The sequence below is a fragment of the Coturnix japonica genome, chromosome 8 (genome assembly GCF_001577835.2).
Source record: "Coturnix japonica isolate 7356 chromosome 8, Coturnix japonica 2.1, whole genome shotgun sequence".
Taxonomy (NCBI): domain Eukaryota; kingdom Metazoa; phylum Chordata; class Aves; order Galliformes; family Phasianidae; genus Coturnix; species Coturnix japonica.
The window spans coordinates 3996444-4011812 of NC_029523.1; the positions used below are offsets into that span (position 1 = coordinate 3996444).

The window sequence follows — 15369 nt, forward strand, 5'->3', positions numbered from 1 at the left end:
CTGCAGGCACATATCCAAGAGCAGCACAGAAATACCTCTTCAGAAGAGCATCTATTTCCTTGAAATAACCAAAGAAACTATATGGTTGGGTTGTTGAGGCTCACATTTCACTCTGCCATTTGGGAACTCAAACTTAACAACCACCTTTAAGGCCAAAATCTGCATCAGACAACTTATCATTGAGCATGAAGCCCCAGAGAGAACAGTTGGATTAGACCGATCTTAGAGGGTCTTTTCCAACCTTAATGATCCTATGATCCCTGAGCAAGATTGCTCTTTGTGGCTCTTAAAATGCATTTATCAAGCACCTGAACACAAGGCCAGTCTCCTTGTTTGATGGCTAAAGACCATACTGAACAAATGACAGCAGGCTGCCCATGGGCTTCCCAAGGAGCCTTGCAGCAGGTGCAGTGCTGTGTCACTGTTCTACCTGGTGGATGGGATGATGAGGGACTCCGTCTTGGTGATCTTCCCGCTGGGTGGGAGCTTCTCAACAAACACATCTGGAGCGGGAAGTTCTGTTTCCTGGACCTCAGCTTGCTGGTTAGACTCCTGCAAACACACAGAACCATGTGAGGAACAAACACTTCCCTCTCTCACTACTGCAAGGGCTTGCAGGAGACACGCCAGCTTGGCTCTGGCTGGGCCACGTTCAGCCTCTCCCTTGCAGACACACTGCTCACTGCCAAGGGGACAAGCCAACACTGGCTATCTTAGGCTCCCTGTTCCTAGCTTGACCTCACAAGGGAGCTGGAGGCTGAAAAGGCACTTGAAAATACTACTTTGGAGCAGGAACTCTCTCACCTCAAAGCCAAATACAAGCTTCCTTATGCAGTGCTGATTAATTCAGTTCACCCCAAAGAACCAGTGGGGAGAGAAATACATAAGAGAAAAGTTAAAACTGCGTATCTTCAGAAGAGCAACTCCAGCTTTGGGATTTTCCCCCTGGACCAGATGATTGATTTCTGCCAGTTCAAACTGAAGGTGTACTCCTGTTTGCTCTAATGCACCAGCTTTGAGGATGCTTTTCAGGACAAGACACATGCTCAGTAGCATACTCCATGCCAGCTTTCCTCAAATCAAGAGAAAGACTGTTTAAATGGAAGGCCACATAGAGCATTTTCATTTCAGATGGCTGAAAGATAGGATGAGAAACTCTAACAACTGAGGTCAGGAGGAGAGCCCAGCACTACCATCACTGCAGCTAATGTAATCTACACAGGTTGTGATGCATATGCAGCTATAAGAATAGACAAGACGTGCTACCAAATTCAGTTCACAGTTGACACTCAAACTGTCAGACAGAGTTAAGAAGCCAGTTTCCAACTTACAAAAGAGACAGTGTCAGAAATACTGTCGTCTGTATGTTTGGTTCCAAGACTCTTTGTCTTTTCAGGCACTTCTACCTGCTTGAGAGGAGAAAACTGTTAGCAGGTACAGCAGCAGCACAACTTTTCAGCCACAATCTCTGGATCAGACTGTTTGAAAGACACAGTTTAAACTCTCAGCATCTCTTCAGGAGCACTCAGGCTCCTACCAGAACTGAATGCATTAGCATGGAATGTAGCAAGGCAGCAGAAAAACCCTGCAAACCTATTTAATGCAACAGTCACATTTAAAAACTGGTTAATGAAAGCCCATGGGAAGATCTGTTACCTAACAGAAAGATGTAGGCCCTGCAAGACCTCCCCCCCAGGTTCTACAGCTGTGGTGCTAGACACAGTTAGGCATCACCCAGAACAGACTGCCCTGCAGATGGCTTCACAGAAACAACCCTGGTGTTGCCACAGCCTCCCAGTGCTGCCAGGATCTGGCATGTTGTTGGTGACAACACAGAGGCAGACCAGATATGGGATGTAATGGGTAATGGTCACAAATAAGAAACGTGTTCGGCAGACCAAGGGAGGGCGCTCAGGGAAAGGCCTGCACCAGGAGCCTCTATTGCAGTGCTTCTGGGCACAGAGAAGTGATGTTCAGTCCCTGAGTGTGCCCCTACTCTCTGCTGGGGAGAGATGCTACTGATTAGTGCTGTGAGGTGCTTCAGCGCCTTCCCTTCATTCGGTCTTAGAAACTCAGCATCTAAAATCCTCAGACAGATCCATAACTCTACACTAAGAGATGTACTACACTGCACAGAGTATAAAGAGAAGCCCTCCAGAATTGGGCTGATATTCTCTATGCCTAGAATGCTCATCTAAATAGGGAAGGAAAAGAGTGAGCTCCCCTTCAGAATTCTCTCCCAGCCATCATGAAAAGGAACACAACAATGTGGTAAAGGCTTCCCTGAGCAGCACCAGGGAGTCCTTAAAGCTCTCAGGCAACATCTCCCACCCTAGCTATTACAAACACATGGGAATCTGGAGATATTCATAACATTGGCAATTATTCAATACATAAACTGAAGATCTTGACTTGACTTAATACTTTATTTGCATTAAAAATAAATAAACCAAACCATGTTTTCTTCAGCATCTTCGTGTGTCTGCATACGAGCCTTCAGAGGAGGTCACAGTGGGTGACTATTTACACGTATAAACAGAGATGGTGCAGGTAACAAGGCTGAACACGGCAGGATGATACCAGGCAGTCAGAGCACTTCAATTGCAAAGGGAATGCAGGTGTATAGAGAAGACCTTGAGGCTGCTCTATTAACTACAGGCAGATAACCTTCTTGAAACGACTTACAGGACTTGATGGCTCTCTCTGGCTCCTGATGCTGTGGATGCTACCAATTTCTGTCTGGGAGCTGGAGTGTGACAGTCCTTCAAAATAAGGTCTGAAGAAGGAAAGAAAAAACAATTTCTTGTTATTAAAAACATAAGCAGAGAAAGTCCACAGCAAAAGAAATGTGATTGTTCCAAGGTGTCTTAACACTCCTCAGTGGTTCCAGTAAAACTTAGAAGCCGCTTTTGTTCCACCGAGTGAAAGAAAGGAAGGGGAAAGAAGGTCTCCAGGACAGCAAAGGAAATGAGAAAGTCTACAAACCTCTGGCTAGTCCTGACACTGACTGACTGACCTCCACTTAATGGCTCCAACACATCAGCTGTCTCACATTAAATCATACCCACAAAGCTCTCACAAGGAATGCTCACATGCTCTCACACTACAGGCCAAACAGAAGGTTTTATTTCCATAAAATCTGGGACGGGCCCACGGATGCAGCATTTTCACACTGCAGAACAGAATGCACATCAACTCCACAGAGGCATTTGAGTCTTTCCTACCCCAAGCACCAGGTGCAGAGTTTCACACTGTGAATTTTGTTTCAGCTCCACAAATGCTGACAGAACAACATGCCATTCCAGGCAAGGTTTAGCTCTTGATGGAAAGACAGCAAGTGAAGGAGAATTACTGCCCCCCCACCCATACTCTGCTCATCTGGGTAAGTGACTCTCGATGCTAACACGCATTTTATTTCCAGCTTGCATCTGGATTTGGCTGGCAGCCTTAGGATCCAATTACACATTTGCTCAATAAGATAAGATAGCACATACAATCAGATTGTGCTTCCATGTCAAGAGGCAGATGATCACAGAAGACTTCAAGGCTCAATTATGCTTTAAGGAATTGATCTTCTGTTGTATTTTTGGTTTTTTTTTTCAGGAAAAAATGGTCTACAGCCATTAACATTTATCACATTCCTTTCACAATATAAGAATCAGGCAGAGTAAGAAAAAGTGCCTCCCCAGAATCAACTAGAAGTGATCCCTGGCTCAGTTACACAGAGCTGCTACATATCAGCACCTACAAAAGCTAGTTCAGAACAGGCTTGGGTGCATCTACCTGTGCTACCATCAGATCCCCTTGGGCTCTAAAGAACTCCTTTGTTTCCTGCAGTTGTGATTCCTCAGTCCCTACAAAAGCTCTTTCCACACAAAGACTGCCTTGCCCATCACAACTTTCTGCCTCTGCAGCTTCTAAATGTTCAGCTACAGCACCAGATTTCCTGTCTGCTTCTACCACCTCTGCAAAACACCTGCGTACAGCTTAATTCCAATGTCTGCCTGTCAGCAATTCCTACTCCTGTGGTCCACTCCAGGTGGAAGGGAAAGCAGAATAAATGTACAGGAAACAAGTGAAAAAAATACATGAAGGGAAATTAGCTCACAAGCAGTCATTAAATTATCATAATGTACACTGGAGCTCTGACACCAGGTTGGGGAGTTGTAGTAATAAGGTGAAGGGGCGTGAGTAGAACATCTAATCTGTGTTGACACTGCACACACTGCCTCTTTTCAGTTCCAGCTCTTGGAAGACTGAGTCCCATGCAGCTGCCCAAACTGACTACTCTGCAGGGGACTGCCCAGCATCAGCCATGCCATACTTACTTTAACTTTGGCTTTGGAGTGCTCAAAACACTGTCATCATCTTCCATGTCTGGCCCACTGTCGCTGGGGTTCTCTATATCCAATGTGTCATACAGAAGGTCCAGGTCCTCCTCCACCTCTGGAACATGCTCTGCAGGGTCCTGCTCTGAATCCAGAACCTACGTGCAGGAGAACAGCAGGTATTGTTCACTAGGAGTCAAACAGATCCCATGTCACCAGAGATCCTTTGATGACTGCAGGGCACCAGGCTTAGATACTGTTTCTAGTGCGAGGATACTATATCTAGCAGAAACATTAAGCATACCAGGAGTGCTTGTTTGGGTGAAGCTGTCAGTGTCTGGTTAAGCAACGCTTACCTACTAGATTAGGCATCCATGGACAAGTTATTAACCATAGATTGTTTCAATCGGTCAATCATGCACTATAAACAAAGCCTTAAGAAGGCACCCAACAGAGTCCCAGTTTTCTTAGAAGTACAGAAATGTGGTACTACAAAATGAGTATTGGATCTTGGGTATTTCTGACATCTCATCACTATACCTCCTGATTTTTATGTGGTACCCAACCAAGCAGAAAAGCAGTAATGACAGCACCCACAGGAGGCATCAGAAACCTGGACAAGGATCAACCCACATGTGAATCTGAAGAGAACACAAATCTCACATCAAAACTCCCCTAGGTTTCTCTATACATTCACTGTAAGCATACAGGTGTAACACAGCTCTGAGTTTGCTTTTCTGATAGCAGCTCCAGAAAAACAACAGCTCAGCAGGCTGAGACCCTGGCCTCCAAGCAAGGCCAGAGGCCACGATGGGTTGTATCAACTGCAGAATGAATAGAACTAGGCATCAACAGGATAATGTTCCTGGGGACTACAGCACAGACCACACACCAAAGAGGTGAGAGAGCAATATGCAGACAGAAAGGATCTAGAATGCACTACTCACCTCATCAGACACCTTAAATCTCTTCAGCAATGCCACAACCTTCTGCTTGAAGTTTTGTTGCTGCAAGTCAAAGACATTTTTCCATGAGTAAAGCATCAGTGAACTGCTTTCTCCCAGTGTGTAAGATGCCCAGACACACAACACTGGTGCTGCTTCAAGTCAAAAAGACTGCTGGCACCACGAACCAAGTCCCTGCTGTTCACACGCTGAAAACAGCTTTTCCAGACCTACGACGCTTTCTCTACTGCCTTACATCAAACTAGGTCCCATTCTGCTAAACCTAAGAAACCTCCTAGCCCTGATGAACGGCACACCACTCCTGGTCTTAATGTAGTGAGAGAACATAGGCATCTGTCCAATAACTCAAAGCACAAATGCATTTTCTATCAACAAAGCACTGCTTTACCCTGTTGCAGTTCATCCTGGCAGGCTTGCTTATATCATAGCACTGCAGAGAAGTTGTGAGGCTTGTTCTTACCACCTGCCTATCTAAAAAATATTTTCCAAGTCTGACATTGCCAGATCCCCAGACAAAGCCATCACTTAGTCCAAAAGAACACAAGCCAAACTGCTGCACTTCCTTTGTGTATATTTGCCCATCAGAGCTATTTCTCTCTGGTAGAACCAACAGCTGAGATTTATTATGAGCTACTGAGCCGTTCTCAGTCACTGACCAAACTAATATGTGTGCTCTTAAGAAAAGGTAAAGGAGACCCAAATGAGAAAGCTGGTACAAGGCATTTGAAGTGGCATCCCTGTGTCAGGAAGAAAGGCAAGAGAAATGGCTGGTACCAGGCCACATCCTGGTGAAGAAAGCTGTTTGCTGGCTTGCCTGTATATCATGGGAGCTTTCCTAGCTAACCCTACTAGTCCTAGTGCTCCAGCCCCAGGCACTTCACAATGCCCAAGTCTCCAAAATTCACCCTTTACCACTGAACTCATATCCTGTAAGCTGCTGCCACCTTCTAGATGGTGAAATGAAATCACCACATTCAAACAAGACCATACAAAGATGGTCCCCACTGCTCTGGCAGGAATGAGATGCTCCCATTTTGGAGTTGTCCTTTGACTTGGGATGTGAAGGAAAAACATCATGCAGACCAGCTTGGACCAGCATGGCAGTCTGCATAAGGAGCACACGCAACAGACAGTAGCTAAGGCAACATGGCAAGAGCTGTTCTCTGGCCTGAATGGTCTGACAGTCAGAACACAGGAGCCCTGCTGAGGCTGATGTTAAATTTACTGGCAGCACCTAATCCAGACTTGCACCAGCCATATGCACTGGAGATTCAGTATCAGTTCAGTGGTCAGGGACAGAAAACCAATTCTCATCATAGTTAATAACCATGGGGTATGCTTTGTCACCTGCTGTCAGTAATGCCTGTAAACAATATTAAAGACATCAAGGATATGAGGTAACATGCTCCTAGTCTTATGTAGAGTCTTTTTAATCACAGGTTCAGATCAAAACAGTGCTTATTCAAGATCTTTTCAAACATGGATTTGAGAAATAGCCTCACAGAAGGTATAAATGATCTCCAAACACGCTTCAAAGTTTAAAAAGAAAACCCCACAACCAACAAATCTAGCCCATCTTTGTGATTTTGAGTTACTGCCATCACAGACATGCACAAACACTTGTGTATGCAGAAGGCCACATTGTGTGTTACGGTGCAGCCAAGTGCAGGTCGATGCTCCACGTGGAAGTTCAGTTTTGCAGTCAAACACATGCTTGCTGTCAGAGGGCAGATGGCTGGCTGCATGCTACTCACCAAAGCCTTCAATATCCAGCTGCTTCTTTGGCTTCAACATGCATCACCTCAGGTTCACCTGTTTGGCTCCAGCCCCTAACTGAACTACTGAACTTCATCCTGAAACTTTCCCCCAGATCTCTCCCATGCAGAGCACAAGCAGGAGATCTTTCTGTGAGCACAGATCTTGCCCTGGCTTTGTTATGGGGCTGATTTTCACATACTTATTATTACTTTTGGAGCACCCTAACCTTGCAGCTAATGAACACTTCGAGACACATGCACCACAGACTGCTCCACTCCTCGATCTGCTAAGTTCTGCTGGCTCCTCACATGCTGCAACCATGCCCCCAGGCTCCCTGCCAGCATGTCTAGCATTGCTGCAACCACAGGCCACATGCACTGCACATCCTAGCCAAATCCCATCAGTGTTAGTAAAACTAATTTCCACCGACCCTGGTTATGGACGTCGTTCTTACTATCGATCTCCGCTGCTTCTTGGGCTTCCCCAGCTCGTACTCATCATCATCCAAATCCTGAATAGAAAGAGGATTCCTTTGTTACCTTTGTGGTTTGGGGACACATGATCATTTATGTCCTAACAACATTCCCTCTATTAACCTGCTGCTCTGTCTTGCAGACCTTCAGCATTTACTTCATTTTTCTGCAGTTATGATGGCAGAGGGAAAAGGAATTGAATTAAGTCAGCAGAGAGCTGGGAATGCCAGCTCAGAGAAGCAAAACAGCCCAAGTTCTAGAAAGAAACAAGGACTCTCTCAGTCCCACATTTCAGTGGGGTCCTCTCAGTACCTTCCAAGACACGGAAGGCAAGTGATGCTGGAGTCTGAAGGCAGGTAAGAGCCAAACTCAAAAGCAACTCACTTCCGCACAGGGAGTTTTCTGTCAGGACCCATTCTGCAGGAGGTACTAAAGACTAAAATCTGACTCAGATCCCACTAGTCCTTAAGTTACAGCTGGGGGCCTTGCTGGGCTCTTTGAACCTAATCAGCTTTACAGGAACAATCAACTGCTGCCTTGACAGTTGAGCAGATAAACTCAATATTGTAGTGTTTAAAGGGGACTCAAGACAACACATAAGGAGATAAATCACACCATGGTGAAATAAATGGATTGCTGTGCATCTCCAGTCTCCTTCTGCTACTGCAGCTCTATACTTGGTGGACAGTCTCACACTGACACAGCTTATCTAAGAAAATAGACTTATCATTTCAAGCAGAAGCTGAGGAAAGTATATGCTCTACAGAAGCTTTCACAGGAAGAAGCCATGCCCTAAACAGTACCTGGCCCTGCACGGCATCATCACTGGCCTCCTGCTCAGAAGAGAAGCTCTCGTACTCCTCCTCGGAATAGTTGTCTGAAAGGGAAGGAAAGAGGGGAGAGATCCCATGAAACTCCTTTAATGCAAGGAGAAAATCTCAACTGAAGAGCAGAGAAAACCAACTAACAGTCACAAACCAAGAAAGGAGGCACAAAAGGAAACGCTCGCTTCTTTTATCTGTGTTATAACCAGTGAGATGACAACATCCTGGAGATAAGGAACAAGGAGAAACATATCTAGTAAGAAGGATAGAGCAGCACACAGGTAGGACTCCTTAGAATACCATTCCTTTTTCTCTGGAAAGAGTCACCTGGCAAACAACAGCAAGTAAGGAGTTTTCCCCATGAGAGAAAGAATTTTTCCCCCTCAGTGAGCCTAAGTGTCTTCAGAAGACATGCTACGAGAGTCTAAATTCTACTGACATGACACTTGAGGTGACCTGCCAGGCACCTCAGGCAGCAACGCATGAGCACCTGAATGCATTCCTTCAACAGGTCACTCTGCTGGCAGTGAGCAGAAGGCTGCTACTACAAAGAAGGTATAAGACTTTCACAAATAGAAACCCAAGTACCTTCCTACATAGTGAGCAACTGGGGATTTACTCTCATTAAACCAGATCATATTCCATTTAAAAACATGGCAGCTTTGTAGGCATTATGTAAGTTAGCATATACTGTAAAAAAAGGAAGGAACAAAAGTTAGAAGAGCAGCTTAAATGCGCAGCTCCTGAATGTGACACTGTTAGCCATATGAGGGGCTACAGGTTCTCAGCACACCCACCAGTAATGCTGGAAGAGCACAGACCCAACTTGCTGGATGGCTTAAGCCTGGTGTGAACCTTTGACAACCCCTAACTCCGGCAGCCATGTTCCTTGCTTACACAGCAACAGGTTTGCAAAGTAGGTTTTCTTTGCAGCAACCAGTTCAAGATACAGGCACAGGTACAAGCCTCATTTTACCCTGGAAGCATCTAAGCTCAGGTGAGGTTTAACTCCATTTAGTTCAGGATGGCACTAGTCCCCAGAGTATGCGGTTGTACTTCACCTGTAGACTTGATTTTCTGGCTGGCCTGCATAGTACTGTCTTCATGGTCAATTGGTTGACTTGACAGGGAAAAGATCCAGATTTCTGCTACCTTTACTGCAGCTTCTTTGATGTTGCTGAAAAGGCTCAGTACCTGGCCACCTTCTGTTGGGTGCTGCATGACCTGGGACAGAAACCAAGCAGAACAAAATCTGCATTTAAACGTATTTAAACTTGCATCATTTGTATACTACAAGAGTTACTTATGTTAATAGAGTTACTCCACATTTCCAAATAGAGAAGGCAGACAACACCCTGCAACTGCAAGAGTCGCATGCAGGCAATGCACAATGTTAGCTGAGATTTTAGTCTACTGCTAATGCAAGTGATGGAAGGAAAGGAAAAACTTTCTGAGCTTGACAGTTGATTAGCTTACCCACGAAACACAATACCTGAATACCTCATTGTTATGTATTTGCTTCCACAGAACAGAACTGATTTGAATCATCAAGGTACCAACCTTTGGAACCTCCATAGTTGAGGAACTTTAGAGCCAAATAAAAAGCCCACCCAAAATTATCAGTGGGATACACAGCAAAGGGCTTCCTAAAGCAAAAAATTCCTGCTCCATAATCTCAGAGGAGATGGCCATACTGGGCTAATTAAGCAGTGGGTCACAAAAAGAAAGACGTGGTGGAGACAGACACATCTCAGTGTGGGTTTCTCACTGCAGCCGCCTTCCCTTTGACGCCCACAGCTCTCAGAGCTCTCCTTAGAACCCAAGACTCAGGTTCTTCTCTTGTCTCACCAGACTCAGCAATTGCTTCCCCATCCCCACTCGTCTGCACTTCAGCTTCCTACCACACACCAGGCTGCTCTGTTGGCTCCTCACATGGCTTTAAAATGACCTGAGCTGATGAGGAACACATGCCCTCTCAAGCTCATGCTCTCACTAACTTTTCATCGCTTTGTTTTCTTTCAACTCCTATAATAACTTTGTGTGCATGTCAGTGCTGTGTAGGGGTCATTAAACTATAAACTGCAAAGAGAGAGAGGCTTGTAAAAGGCTACAGCACTTGTTTACCCAAAGTCTTCCATTTCAGAAAGATTCCAGATGAGCTGGAAAGTAACCGTTGTCCAACAAAGTGAACCTTTGGAAATGCATGACCTTCTAACCCCAGTCAGCTGACATTACAAAAATGACATAGGAAAAACCACACACAGCAGCAAATGCCCAGCACTCAGAAGCTCACTGATGGATCTAATTAACAGGCCCACACATTTACAGCAACAGACTGTTGCCTTACAGCAACAGTCGATTTCTAGTTCTTAAACTAAGCGTGGTACAGAAAAATGTTGCCTGCAGGCCTATAAATCAGAATATGGACAGTCCAGATGGGGAGATCTACATTTACTGCAAGCCTAAGTGAAGCTTAACTCACACGACAGAAGCATTCTTTGTAATAAATTATTGAACACTGCAATAACTCACTGCAGCATAACATTAATTTACAGGTGGAAACAATGAAAGTATTTATTGGCAGAATGCAGACTGATGACACGTGTTGGTGCTACACTGAACCTGGAAGGCCTGAACAAGTGACCTTAACAGCCTTGTTTCCACAAACATGAAACAAAATATTTTACATTTAAGAACATGAGACAAATGTGTTAGTTCAGCTCAACCAGATGTACTAATAAAAAAGAGAATGCATTAAGTATTGAAATACATGCAGAAGTGTTCTGAATGCAAAGGGGATTTGAGCGAGTAGATTTGGACCTCCTGACTCAAAAGAAAAACAAACAAGAGACTCCATGAACCTTGGATGCTAACAAGCCTCAAGAATCCTTTAGCTCTCAAGATGCTATCCAGGAAATGTACAATATAGTACAACTCAGTACTAAGATCAGTTTAAAATATTGTTCTGTGAATACTGATTAGCATTAAAATAGTTGCATGAAATCCATCCAGGTACTTCTCAATAAGGAAAGTAATAACATTGGATTTAAAGCGATGGGAGAATCCCTCACTTCTAAGTATGGACCATGCCAAACACTGCTCACCTCAGCCATGTTGATAGACCCCACAGCCAGGGTCTTGTAGCCCAGGATTGTGCGGTTCTTGTACCTTTTCCTCCTCTGCAGCATGATCTGCAGCTTATTGCCATCTCTCTTCAAAAAGTGAGGGTACTGGGGTGCAAAACAGAAAGCAAAAGTTCATTATGTGCCTTGATGTTATCTCCCATGCTGTCAGGTTCACAAGTAAACTCCATTCCTACACTGAACATACAATCCTACATTACACCCCAAGGAAGCAATCATTTCTGACTCTCACCTTCAAAACGCAGCCTTTGTAAAGCTCTGCCACAGAACCCAAATGCCACACAAGGGATCAGCGGGCACAGGGAGAGCTCAGGTAATCCCATACCCTTGCTTTTGTAGCCCCAGGACAGGATGCACCTCAGGCCTCGTATACCTGCATTACACAGAGGGTGAGGCACTGTGCTGCCCACCAGGTGCTGACAAAACAGTCCTGGCTGTTCTGTTTGGAAGTGCTGAGCCCAAAGAGACGAGCATCCTCCAAGAGATGGGGTGCAGAAAGGAGAACCTCATTGCAGAGTCCCTAATTGCACACTGGATATTCTTAAGTGAAGGATATGTTGTTTCACTACTTTTTTTCCTCCTCTCCCCACTTTGGGATATTGTGAGAGTAACTTCCTGCTTCTTAAAAAGCTTGATAAAGACAACTGTTGAGGGCTACCAGAAACCCTGACATGTTAATTTGCAGTCCAGAGCAGGCCTGACTGCTGCACAGAGAGCTGGGAGCAGTGGCCATGCAAACAAGCAGAATACTAATTAACCGACTGCTCTGCAAGGATGGGATCAACTGCTTTGCACAAGGCAGCAGCTCTGCAGAAGGGAGGAACAGCAGTGCACGTAATTAAAAGATCACCTTAAAACGGATTTGCATCCAGCCACAAACTGAGTGCGTGACTTCACAGATCCGCAACGCTGAAGGAAGTTATTGAGGAGTGGGGCAGGCAGTGGGGGCTTGGAAGACAAGAGGCACCTTTTGCATTCAAACCTCCCACCCTCCTGCAGCTGAGACTCTTCCAAGTGTTGGGAAGGCAGTAGGGGAGAGGGATTCCTTGCTTTCAGCTCAGGCATTGGGGTCCTCTGAGGCTGCTTAAGCACAAGCCTGCAGCTAAACTCTAAAGTCGTGCTGGGTCCCAGACCAGTCCAATATCCATATCTACAGTTTTCTGGGATTCAACTGGATGGATCAAGTCCATACATGCACAAGTTTCTGTTTCTCAAAAGTGTGTTTGCTGGCCACCTCTGATGAAGATTCAACGCAGTGATTAAAAGAAGAGAGATCCAGAGACATTCAGGCCACTCAGCTCCTCAGTTAAATGCAAGATCCTCTGGAGCAGCCAAGCCATTCTCACTGCACAGACAGCTATTTTTAAGTCCCGCCATCGCTTATCAAACCCACAGAATGGTTTCAACAAAAACCTTTTTGTAACCGCCCCTCCATAACATAGTAATTGAAAGCAAGACACAGGAAGCCCCAAGTACTACAAGCACACACAGGGGCAAGAAGCGGGAACCATCATACATGCCAGGGAGCTTCAGTTGACCTCATAAACTGGCAGAAAGTCAGCAAGAGCAGCCATTCCAGCAGTCAGGGTGACGGGAGTTTACCTGCCAGAAGGGCTACTGCTGGTCTCAGCCTAGTAGCTGGCTACTAGGTTCAGACACACCACAGCTCTAGTCTTACCCCACCTGTGTAACACAGCACTGCCCACCTGGACAGCCTGCACAGTGTGCATGCATGCAGAGCAAAGAGCTGACAGCACAATATGGAGATACTGGCTGCTGCTGCAAGACACTGAGGCTTTATCATGCTGAGACATCCACATGCTTTCACTCTGTGGTCCATCATCACTCTTAAAATATCCCAGGCACTAAATTCAGACTGTACCTGGCTCAGACTATACTTAGCTGAGAGTAGCTTCCAGCCATCGTCCAATTAAGAAATAATAAAAGCTGTCATAAAAATCCTGCCGTGCCATTTCAGGAAGGCTTCCCAGACCTCACTGCATCCAAGAGCACTAATCCTTCCTGCAGCAGAGAGATCAGCAGCACATCTCTGCACTAAGCTTGCTCATCTCACACGCTGTTCTGAAGGCTTACAGCGTCACGGATATCATTATCCCCTGTTCTGGCTCAGTTCCCTGCCCCTCCTGAGGAAACCAACTTAAAAACAATGCTGTGTGTCCTGCTGCAATATTGCTCTGAGTTGCTGGGGGAAGAAAAACAACACAAAAACACGTTCCAAAATAAAATCTGCAGAAACATTTGCTGACACAGGATGGGCAGAGGGAGCACTAAAGCAGGATGCTCTGAGGAGAGTAAACAACACAATACAGAAGGACCCTCAAGGCAGACCCACAGAGCACCTCTGCTCATACACAAGTGCCCTGGTGCCCCGTCCCACTTACCTGCAGCGAGAAGGTCAGCGCAAGCTCCGTCTCCACGTGTCCACTCGGGGGCAACACGATCTCGTGAGACCTCAGGATGCGCTTGGAGCCCTGCACAGAAGCAAAGCCCACGTGGTAAGTTGCCCAGCCAGCCACTTCTTTGCCATCCAGCCCAAAATGGCTCCATCGTGGAACTGGAGAGCTCCAACTACAGGCCTTACTCTCCATGATATTACCCAGAGCTGCTTTTGTGCTGCTTCTCTCCTCAGGGAATGGATAAAGGCAGCAGGTTCTGCAGGGAGGGCTGTCAGAGAGCTGGGCTGCAGGCAGTGCTGGAAAGACTCAGGTCTTGGAAGGGGCAAAGGGAAGGAAGCCTGGACTGAAATGGAAATAGCCCTGGACTGACATCCCACCCCCATTTACACAAAACTGAGAAGTGCTTTCAGGGACTACCACGGAGCAAGTGAATGGATGGATCTGACCTTGCACTCCTGCGACATATTAATGAGATGAAAGGGAGATATTTGACTAATAAAGATTTGGGCATATTTACTGTCCCTAACTGCAACAAAGCAGCTTTTGTTCTGCCAAACCCTAGCATTCAAAAGCTGTGAGTCAGCCCCCACCCCTCAAGCTGAAGTCTCATTTCATGACTGCAGCCAATAGGTAGTGGGCTGCAGTGTCACACACACATCTCTGGCATTAGCCTTGGTGGACCAACATTTCCTTTTTGTACACACACCCCTCTCTGAGGAACGTGGAGATTTTAGCCTATTTCAGAGAGTGTTTAAGTGAAAACTAGCAGGGAAACACAACAAACTGCTGCCTAGCAAATGCTTCTGTGTTGTTCAGATAGTACTAAGTTTCACAGGTCTCTGGCTCAATATTCTGCTGAGGTTGCAGCTCTGGCTTTGTCCAGACGGGCTGATCTCCCAGAGGCACAAAACTGTAGCTCTCAAAAAAAACAGCATCTGGGAAACCAGAGACACAGGGAGTAAAAAACTCCCAACTACATCCCAAAGTGCACATGGCTACATCAGCCCCAAATAACACCCCAAAATGATGGGGAAGGGGAGAGGCTGAGATTGGCTTACATGCCTTCCTCCTCACAAAGCCAGAACGCTGAGACTTGCAGAGGTGCCCCCAGTACATCTGCCAGCAGAGCAGGTTGAAAACTGAAGGGTCCCCCACAGCAAAAGCAGCACGTGTGCAAGTGTAGCACGTCTGGCCTTGCCACTGGCAACAGCAGCATTTGTTCCATGCTGCAAATCTCCTAACAGTAGCAATCTTGCTTTACTTGTTACGCAACTCGAAATCTAATGAAAGCCCAAATATAGCAGCTTTAAAAAGACTGCAGCAGATAAATAGAGCAACAGCCTGGGAAATACGGTTGACAAGTCTTTGAACATCAGGAGGGTTGCAGGGAGACATGGGAAATGCAGGTAGGATGCTCTCATTAGGTCTAAATTCAGTCATTCCTTCTGGAAAGGCTGCAGC

The 15369-nt window shown here is 45.8% G+C and overlaps 1 protein-coding gene across 10 annotated transcripts in view; it reads right to left on the bottom strand.

Annotated features, from left to right (window-relative positions):
* Positions 1-15369, bottom strand: part of PACS2 (phosphofurin acidic cluster sorting protein 2) — a 57964-nt gene that overhangs the window by 22437 nt on the left and 20158 nt on the right. For 4 of the 10 annotated variants that reach the window (XM_032446287.1, XM_032446292.1, XM_015869420.2 and 1 more), the window contains exons 3-12: positions 13894-13983; positions 11453-11578; positions 9410-9572; positions 8328-8401; positions 7482-7562; positions 5276-5335; positions 4329-4486; positions 2686-2776; positions 1332-1409; positions 431-552 (exon numbers count right to left, since the gene is read on the bottom strand). In XM_032446287.1, coding sequence (XP_032302178.1) covers positions 431-552; positions 1332-1409; positions 2686-2776; positions 4329-4486; positions 5276-5335; positions 7482-7562; positions 8328-8401; positions 9410-9572; positions 11453-11578; positions 13894-13983 — 1043 coding nt within the window. Of the gene's footprint in view, positions 1-430; positions 553-1331; positions 1410-2685; positions 2777-4328; positions 4487-5275; positions 5336-7481; positions 7563-8327; positions 8402-9409; positions 9573-11452; positions 11579-13893; positions 13984-14108; positions 14307-15369 lie in introns of those variants that run through there. The other 6 variants (XM_015869422.2, XM_032446289.1, XM_015869426.2 and 3 more) reach the window with 4 other exon arrangements.